We start from the raw sequence: 10,327 nt of genomic DNA on the forward strand, positions 1-10,327 counted from the left end.
CAGCCATAGTTAGAACATCCATTATTTATTCACTTACATACGAAGTGCTCCTCCCCATGTTTTTCCCAACTGGAGGTCCCAATGTTTTTTTCCAGAATCCCATCTGGAATGCTAAGTCTGGCATGTTGCTATTAAGCCAGGTTACCATTAGGCAAAGAAACACTCAGCCTCAGATTCACTTTCATATCCAGTGACACTGACATTGGTCAAAAAGAGTCAGAATTGGTGACTTTTTAGTCTTTTCAGAGGATAGAAGCTAAAAGGTTATGTTATCTTCAGGTTAGATTCTCAGATTGGTTCAGAATAATACTTATAATATAATAATATTCAGAAAAAGTCAGTCTTTACCAGTGATGTATAACATTCAAGGGAAGAGTGACTCGCTATACTTTTGACACAAGTAGCCTACTTTAATTGAAGTTGTTTTTAACCGGACGTTCCCTCTTAATTGCTTGCAGATTTTGATTGTTTCAACCACAACTGAATTCAATGGTTGTATAGCCAGAGGAGCTTTAGAACAGACCAATGACCCTACGTGGGCATGGCTGAAAGCATAGGTACCCCCTGGACCAGCTGATTAACTTCCTAAGAATGGACCCAATGCAGTGTTATTGTATGTTGCAAGACCAAAGATAGTCGCAAAGCTGTACAGATAGTCGAGGAGTCGCCATTGCTTTTTTCACCTTTTAAAGAGCAGCCTTTTTTATTTGATCAGAGCTGCCTTTGCAGATGAAAGAAGTTCTAAGTTTAACAAGCTGTTTGAATGATTACTTAATAAAAATAGGAATGTTATGGAACAGGTACTTGAATTTGGACAGAATATTTATTTGAAACACTTCCCTTTATCTATGTCAGGTAGGTTTTGGACTGCTCCCGTGGATACTTCTACCCCTCCCAATCTGCTGGCTGCTGCTCATCAGCCTGCTCTGCTTCTCTCTTGGAACTGTAGGGGCGGTTGCTGTGGAGAAACAATCCTTCTGAATTTTACTCCTTCCTTTGGGCTCAGGCTGAACTCAAAACCAGGTTAATGACTTACATACTCATTGTAGTGGCCTGTTAGATTTTTTTCACGAGGATCCAGTAAATATGCCCCTGCTGCTGAGCCACTGAGCACTGAGCTATAAATAAATGCTTGTTTTGATAAAACTCTAAGCTGTCTGTTTGAATTCTGGGTCATACGTTCTGAGGGCCTGACAACACATCCTTTTTTATTAGAGAAAGGTGCAGCTTAAGTGACATGGTGCAAAATGACTGAAGGATCTTCTAATTGAATACAGTGACACTGATTTAAGGAGGGCTTTGATGTAACCCTGTTTGTCATTCTCTTTTTTCCCAGCAGAGTTTAGACTTTGGGAGAAAAACAGCTGATAACAGGGCTATTTTTGTATCAATAATATTTCATACTTTATCAACAAATGGCCAATTATCAGTCATTTTTAGTAGTTCAGGTCTTGCTAATCAGAACTTCTAAAGTTGGTTGTAGGGTCCCATAATAACAGGTGTCATTATCTTGTTGGATTTCGGGAGCAACTGTTTCAAAATCCAACAATACTCGTTAACAAACTGCTACTTTTGTTTATATGTGAATTTGATTTGAACTTTTTACAAATGTTGTTAATGACAGAGAAAGAAATCTCTGCAATCCACAAATAGTTGTTGAAGCAAGAAGTCCAATGAATTCCCATAGGAATAATACATTTTTTGCAACCAAATTCCTCTAGGTGCTCTGATACAAATTAAGGACTAGTCTTTGTCCACATTGGTGATAATGTTTCTGTGGCACTGTGGTACATACAGCTTGATTTTGAATTGGAACCTAGTTCTTCATGAACCTCATTGTTTGCAATAAGTTTAGTGTATGTGCAGCACATCCATGGTGTGGGAACAGTACACAAAAGCTATTTTGTACATCCTCAACATATGTGGTGAAAATAGTTTGAATATCAGTAAAACTTATATCCCCATCACTTTGAATCTCCTCAGACTCAGCTCGATTCCACTGAAACACCCTTCACAAAATTATTTCCATTGTTTGTCACAAAGACAGCCACTTTTTCATGGGCTAGTCCATATTGGGAAAAAATGCCCTCTAGCTCAGATGCAATCACATACTATGTATGTCAGCTCCTGAAACTTCTACAAGTAATTGCAGCCTTCTTCTCTTGTGGGGTATTTACATTATTCCAGTTTAAAGCCACTACCTAAAAGCTTTTATTATTTCCAGTCTGTATATCAGCAGTTGTTGATAAATATTCCCATGCATTAAATGTTTTCTTCTACTCTGTTTCCATTGCAGCATAGGGCTTATCCAATCTTTGAATATTTACTTGTCTAAATGTTTGGTAAAAAGTACCAATATTGCCAATTAAACTCACGACCATTCTTGCTCATGGCTGATTCTGTGTGGGGTCTCACAAAACCGATAGTGTTTGGTCCAAATTGCTCCTGTGACTCCAGTTTTATAGACCTAGGACCCCTGACACCATATTTTGAATAGATATTTACAAACTTTGGTTTTAAGCTTGGCAACTTCTTTACCCTTGCTTAGCTCCGCTGCCCCTCAACAGAACAACAGCTCCTCCAGTGCCTGTCATGATTTTGGCACTGATGACTGGCTAAACGGTTCATTCCATTGACCTGCCTAGCTCTGCCCATGTTTTCATTACTGTTAATCTTATCCGTCTGCTCCTGCCTCTATTTAAGCTGCTTGCTCCTAGTCATCAGTGCCAGATTATCCGAGTCTTCGATGAGAGTTCTCTAGCTTACCTTGTTTGTTGTTCTAATTGCCTGATTCTAACCTGTTCTGCCTGATTCTAACCTGTTCTACCCTTTGGACATCTGAGCCTGCTTGTTCCCATTCTGATCTGTTTGCCTGACCTGTCTTCAGGCTACTGCCCGACTTTGACTTGGATTTCCCTTCGGTACCTCTTCGGGTATCTGATCTTCTGTCCTGGTCTCCTGTTTACCATTTCAACACTGGCTTTGGATTTGCCTTCTGGAAACTCCTGCCTTCCTTCGTCTGCTAGGATCTGCTTGTCAGCCAGTTCAGCAGCTTTCTTGGCTATAGCTCCTGGAACTCTCTGGTCGGCATTAGCTGTGTGCTGTTGGAAGCTAGCTATCTGGATTCCACTCCTTCTTCTGGGCAAAGACTGAACTCTAAAACCAGGTTAGTGACTCACAAGCTTGAATCGTTCTATGTCCGATTTACGTGGTCACTAACCTAAGTTTTCCCCTTACAGAGATTCCGGCCATTGACGACGTATCTGCTGATTCGCAAATACGACTTAAAATAAATAAAGATTTTTTTGAATCACATCTGTCTGTCTGCTTAAAATTCTGTGTCCACAGTTCTGAGCCTTGGCAGTACCGAGGTCAAAAGATAGCTCAGAGGGGTGAGAGCCAAAATGATTTGGCAGCAAGTGAGAATGACGTAAAATATACAGTTAAATCATATCTGGGGCAGTTCTAAACTGTTATGTGTAACCTTAACCAAATAAAGCATCCATTTATTGTATGTAACCTTTTGATTCTGCAAATCCCTCAACTACTTTGTCAAAATTGATAAAAAGGCTTTGGCTTTCCCCATAGTCGCATTTCATTTATTATGTACTTAAAAGAATGTGTTTTAAAAGCTACAGAGGCTTGTAAAGGTGATACATTGTCTCTGATTGTCCCAAGGGCTTCAATCTCAGGTAGAAAGAATGTTATATATAAATGGATTTTAAAAAGTAATGAGTTACAATGCCTTTGCGGAATCAAAAATAATGTCATAGAGATAAAACATCCAACTTCAAAAGCTTTAAAGTTATTTTAGTCAAAGAATATAGCTAATGCAAAATAAAAATGTAATGGTCTTTCCAATCAATGTATAAAATGTATTTTCTTTGTTGTGGCTGCATATAGATCCCTTGTAAAGCTGTATTGCAACAGATATAAGTCAATTTAGTCAAAGTTTTTCTGAGTTTTTCTGTTAAAGAAAGATAAAGCTTATCGTGTTTGATAAGTGTAAGCCTTTGTTATTTTTTGGACTTTGCAGGCTTTGATTAGCAAATTATCTTGATTCACAAAAAGACAAAAAAAAAAATCTTCATAATTCATATGATTGTACTAGTAGTTAAAACCACTTATTATTCATTAAAGTATTTTTACCTCGCCAAAGTTTTCTGATTAATGATAATAAAAATGTAAATCCAAAAAGCAATATTAGAGGCTTCTCTTTTATGGCTTCATTGACTGCAACACAAATATGAATGAACAACTTCTCCTGTATCCTTTCTTCCTGCTGAACTCTAATCATTATCGAAGCCCAAATCCATTTCAGGTTTTCCCTTTCCCATTATTTTGAATTTAAACAAAGGTCAATAAAATGTTGATTAAGTCATTCCTGCAAAAATGGCATATTGCAGAAAGGAATTTTAATCTGAGAATAGATATCTCACTTCATCATTAGCCAATGAAAAAGTGCTTATATTTCCTTAGAATGCTCAAGATGCACAAAGAGAAGCAGAAATAATTGGTTTAATGAAGTTTTTTTTTTTTTTAGTTGGGCCATATATTTGCAGGCATCAGAACAAGATTTACTTTACTAATCCTATATATCCCATACCAATACTGAGACTATTCCCAGGCATGAAGTGCCTTCTACCTACCGCACTTGCTCATTGGTGCAAAGTCAACCCTAACCATATCTGGCAGTTTTACAATATGCATTGAATATTCCTAAATCTCTCTCTTTTATCCTGTTTCCTGGTTTTATCCTGGAAACACATCTCCACTCCCTCCTTTACTTATCCATATAGAAGCTGTTTAACTTGCTTTTTTTTCTGCAGCATCAAACAAGTTATTCCCTCTCACTTTTGTTCACAGTCTTATGCACTTCTCTGCAATTTCCACTCCTCTCCACCCTTGTACCCCAGAAAATTCTCCACAAAGTGCAACTAGTAAGAAAAGACAGCATCTCCTTTGATTTTTATATTAAATTTAAATAAATCCTATGGGCGTACAAGTCCAATATCAACTTTGTCCTTTCATGATTTTCTGACTTTCATATCTATCCAAGTTAATGCAGGTTCACTTCCTCATATTAGGTTCTTGCTGGAACCCTATTTACTCAGGGTTACCTTCTCCCTGCAGGTTGGCCAGCCTGAAAAGTATCTTAACAGTGGACATTTGGTTTTATGATTATTCTTTTTTTATTTTCCCATTGTTTGGTATGTTATTTGTGTTTTTATTATTTAATTTAGTGCCACATTTATCCAGAGGGTGATCCTGAAAGGAGCTTATGATTCAAAAGTATTATTACAGCTAAAGTACTGAAATACTGAAGACAACAGGAAAATCATTTAAGTCTTCAGCATGATAAAATTGAACCTTTTTTGGATGGTAAATGGCATGTACTTATATAGCGCCTTTATTCAAGTTAGGAGACTTGACCAAAGAGCTTTACACTACATTCATTCACCCATTCACACACACACTCACACACTGATAGTGGCAAAGCTACATTGTAGCTGGGGCTCACTGACAGAAGCTGGGCTGCCATACACTGGCGCCACCGGGCCCTCTGACCACCATCAGTAGACAATGCAGGTGAAGTGTCTTGCCCAAGGACACAACGACACTGAAAGTCAGAGTCGGGGCTTGAACCGTTAACCCTTCGATTTCAGGGCAAACTCCTACATCCAACACCACTGTCGCCCACTGTCTAGCTCTGTGCTTGTTTGATAAAGTATAATTTCTAGGTTTCTCACGAGCATTTTTTATGTAGGGGGAGCAAAAAAACTTTTCTTCTCTGCTGCATCCATATTATAAACCTTTTCTGTATCTTTGCTAATTAAGCCCACTTGTATTTCTTATTCAGTATTTAGAGGTAACGTTTATAACTCCACATAATGCAAACAATCAGATTGACACATTTATTATTTTTATCTCCATTTTTTCTTAACCCCACTGTCAACAGTCGATTTATCGGACCCATCTTGAAAAACAAAGTGTGTCCATGCTTAGTTAGCCCTAGCAAGAATGTTATTCTTATTAAGTTTTAAATAAAAATGTGCTGATCAATAACAAGGAAATCCTTGATTGGTTGCACACATTTAGTTTTTAAAGGCAAGGGAATAAAAACTGAGGATAATAGCAAGTGTTGAAAAGACATGGCCGCTGTTTGAAATCCCACTAATTAATCTAAAGCCCTCCCCCCCATAAAATGTGTTTATCTTATCTGTGTGGCTGCAAATGCAGCCATATGAGAAGTAAAATCTGCAGTAGTTTAAAAATATTACCTTTAACCCTATCCCCTGATAAGGTGGCTATTACGCAGGGTAAAGTGTAGCTTAGGCAAGCTTTTTTCAATGTAATTGGAAGTCAGAGAAAATGTTGACAAAGGATAAAGTAGGGAATGATCTTAAGAGGTTTGTGGGTGGCTTTAAAAAAACAGACATTTTAATTTAGTTGCATTGTCCTCACTTTGCCCCAGTGCAGAGACCAGCCAGGTGCTGCCAGCTCTACCCACTATGGTGCACTCTGCACTGCAGAGTTCTTCGATCTACCACTGTCCTTCTTTGATCCCGAGCTGTTAGCCAACTGAGCAAGCGCCAGCCAGCTGCTGCCTCTCTCCACTCTGACACACTCTGCCCAGCAGAAAGAATAATTTTCTGGGTAGAAGCTGCTGAAACAAGCATTCTCCATGCGGAGTAGGGCTCTCTCTTAGAGATAGGAGGAGGAGCTTGATCAGCTGGGAGAGGCATGGAGTGGTCTCTTCTCCTCCACATCGAGTGGAGTCAGCTGAGGTGGCTCTGACAGCTTTATTGGATGCCCCCTGGACTCCTCACGAGAGAAGAGTTCCAGGCATGTTCACTGGGTGAAGGACCAGTTGACGACTCAGGAAAAGCTGAAAGGACTATGTCCAGGATGGTCTGAGAGTGCCTTGGCCTTCCTCAGCAGAGCTGGAGGGGGGAGTCTGGGTAGTGGGAAATCTCTGCTGAGACTTTTGTCCCCATGGCCCAATCCCTTGGCTCATCCACAATACAGAACAGGTCCAAACTTTAATGAACAATCATATTCTTCTAACAGGATCATCTGCACCGTTTTACCCTCTATCCAAATCATAAGGAAAACTAATCAGGAGAACAGCTAAATCTCTGGATCCCACAGAACTTACAGTATTTAGGCGTTTTCTTTCAAGTTGTTACTACAAAGGTCTCTGCAGGGGAAAAAAAATAAGGATAGGCTCTCTTTTTATATACGATATATATATATATATATATATATATGCACATGCATTGTTTTTCTTTAACCTCATATTAGATTTCCTTCAAAATTTTACATATTTAACAAATGTTGATATGGCGATTAAAAATTGCTGTCATTTGCTATTTTATACACTCAGACTGGTCAAATAAAGATGGTTTAGTGAGCACATGGCTCAGTAACCAACCAATTTATTGAAAGGAACATGAGCCACTGAGCAGATTATTAGTTCATTGCAGTAATGGGGAGCTTATAATAGATTTTATTTTATTTTAGTAAGTATATTTATTTTTCCTTTTCACGTGAGTCTACTTACAGCTTGATGTGGGACTATTTGTTTTGCGTCTATAATAAAAAAAAAAGAAGAACAAAATAATGCAACCGTTTTTGGCATTTACTTAATCATATTTTGTTATTTTAACACAATAGTGTCATGTTAACAGGGTAGGACATAAAACAATTGTGTTACAGTAACTAAATATAATTAAGTCAATGCCAAAAGTGGTTGCATTATGTTGTTCTGCGCTGCTGCCAAAGTAAAAAATGAAATCTTAAAGCTCAAATGTCTTATGAAAGAAACGAATTTCTCTGTTGCAAATGCAAAATTCTTGACGGGTTTTGCCTTTTTTTTTTTCTTCCAATAAATGTTTTGTGCGATTAAATGCAGCTTCTTTCACTCAACAGTGAAGCTGAGCCCATTGGGCTGATGTAGCAAACAGATCGACCCCAGCAGCGAGCATCACAGCGTCTGAATGAAGCGGACTGAGCAACAGCTGCAGACACTGCAGAGGAAACACGCTCAGTGAGATCACTATACAAGCGGCTCCTATACATCCAGGTAAGACAGAGATATTTGGTCAAATTATGACAAAAAGCCAATGTTTAACTCTCATTTAGATTTTTTTAAAATTTATATTAGTGACCTAAAATTAGGCGCACAAATCATTATATAAGATAGAGTACAAGTTCAGTTAATTACTCAACATGTTTCTGGTTTGTTCTTTATTTTGTTTATGATTTTTTTTTTTATCTGTAGCTTAATTCCTAAGCTATTTTTTCAGTTGTTGAAGGTAATTATTATGTTTTAGGCGCACCTTTAATTACAAGCTTTTAGCAGCCAATTTCTATTAACATTCTGTTCTGATGTGATGACCTACAGATCTTTATTTTCTCATGTCGCACGTGATGCGTCAACAGGAAAAAAAAAGACTATTAATCCTCTTATCGTTTTCTTTTTTCCCAGTTTGAGCTCCAGCTGAAGATGTGGGATAAAAAGCCAGTCTAGGTGCAGCTTTCATTAGTTCCCGTCAATCAAACCCCGGGGGTTCATTATGTTCCACCAGCTGATGGATCAAACTGTGAATGGCAGCTGTCAGGGAGCCACCTTGGACTGCAATAAGAGCGCTGATGGAAACGCGCTTCAGCTGCCTACTTTTTCCACCGCAGCTAAAGTCCGTGTGATCATCACCTTCACTTTGTGCGCGGTGTCTGCCGTCTGTAACCTGATGGTGCTATGGGCGGCCGGCAAAGGTGGGAAGCGCAAGTCGCACGTCAGGATCCTGATTATGAACTTGACGGTAGCGGACCTACTGGTGACTTTCATAGTGATGCCAGTGGACGCGGTGTGGAACATCACGGTGCAGTGGCTGGCTGGGGACGCCGCCTGCAGGCTGCTCATGTTCATGAAGCTTGTGGCCATGTACTCCTGCGCTTTTGTAACTGTGGTTATCAGCCTGGACAGGCAGTCTGCCATTCTTAATCCGCTGGGGATCAGCGAGGCCAAAAGGAAGAGCAAAATCATGTTGACCGTGGCCTGGACCATGAGCGTGATCCTCTCCCTCCCTCAGGTAAGATGGAATAGATTTTAACTTAACATTTATCTACTCTAGAAACACCAAAGCTCCCTGTTACCTGCTACAGGTGCCTTTTCATGAGTTCAAATATAATGAAAAAGTGCATCCATATCAGTTATTGAATTCAGAAAGTCATAAAAATCACTCAACTAGCTCAAATTTCATAATAATTAGAAAAAAAATTTTCTAAATTCTGAATTTAGAAATATTATGGCTTTATAAACAGAGGCATAGCCAGAGTATTTTAATAAAGGTGGCCAGGCAATAACCAATGTAGACTGAGGGGTGGCAGAAAGGGGATAGGTGCCAGAACCCAATGGCATAACTATCGGTAAGCAGAGTATACAGTTGCTTAGGGGTCCCCAACCTCTTAGGGGCCCTGTCACTGACACCTGATTGGGCCCCTACATAATTGTGGACCAGGACGTCTCTGCAGATGTAATGGTGCAAAAAAATCCTCTTGAACCCACCTGATACTACATTAACTGACTGGACCATATTTATACCCCAACCATACTGTATGACAGATTTCAACATGATGCTGAGCCGTTTAAACACAACCCAATAACAAAGCAGACAGTGGTACTTTTAATTACTATGTTTATTACTGTATATAGTTCATTACACGATTGGTAAAAAAAAATACACTTATATAATATGTTTCAAACCGCAATAAAGATCTTAAAATAACACTGTATTTGAGTATTTTATTTTTTACACTACGACTTGGAATTATGGGTAATCCAGAGCGTAGATTAAAACCGTTACGTACAATGTGTTAGCAATGATATTATTAAAGCAGTTATCTCTAATTTCACTGAAGACTCAGAGGTGACTTAGATAGATGTTATTTTCTCTTCACCCCGTAAGACAAAATGTAGTTGTGAAAAGAGCATGAATTCTGTATTTATCATCTTTAAAGATAGTATATTCAGGAGCATGATTAATCAAAGGGTTTTTTGTTTTTTAAATAGTTGTCAATATATGAAGAATTAAAATATTAAATAAGTTAGAACATTCCACTTAAGAGTATTACTGCTGCCACCATCGGTATTAGAGGGAAGAAATGGTAGGGGTGGCCACAGGGGTGGCCAATGATTGGTTAAGGGTGGCCATGGTCATCATTGGCCCCCCATCTAGCTGCGCCCCTGTTTATATAGGCCTAATTATGGGAGAAGGGCTGACTTCATTCCAGATCGTCACTTACAGTCATTGCTACTGATGTG

General features: G+C 38.8%; 1 protein-coding gene across 1 annotated transcript in view; it reads left to right on the plus strand.

Annotated features, from left to right (window-relative positions):
• Nucleotides 1-8,579: 8,579 nt before the first annotated feature.
• LOC107087240 (gonadotropin-releasing hormone II receptor-like) overlaps nt 8,580-10,327 on the plus strand; it is a 13,438-nt gene continuing 11,690 nt past the window's right edge. The window contains exon 1 of the mRNA XM_015378699.1: nt 8,580-9,095. Within this exon, the coding sequence (XP_015234185.1) occupies nt 8,580-9,095 (516 nt within the window). The remainder of the gene's footprint in view (nt 9,096-10,327) is intronic.

The sequence above is a fragment of the Cyprinodon variegatus genome, unplaced genomic scaffold, assembly GCF_000732505.1.
Source record: "Cyprinodon variegatus isolate N-32 unplaced genomic scaffold, C_variegatus-1.0 Scaffold177, whole genome shotgun sequence".
Lineage (NCBI taxonomy): Eukaryota > Metazoa > Chordata > Actinopteri > Cyprinodontiformes > Cyprinodontidae > Cyprinodon > Cyprinodon variegatus.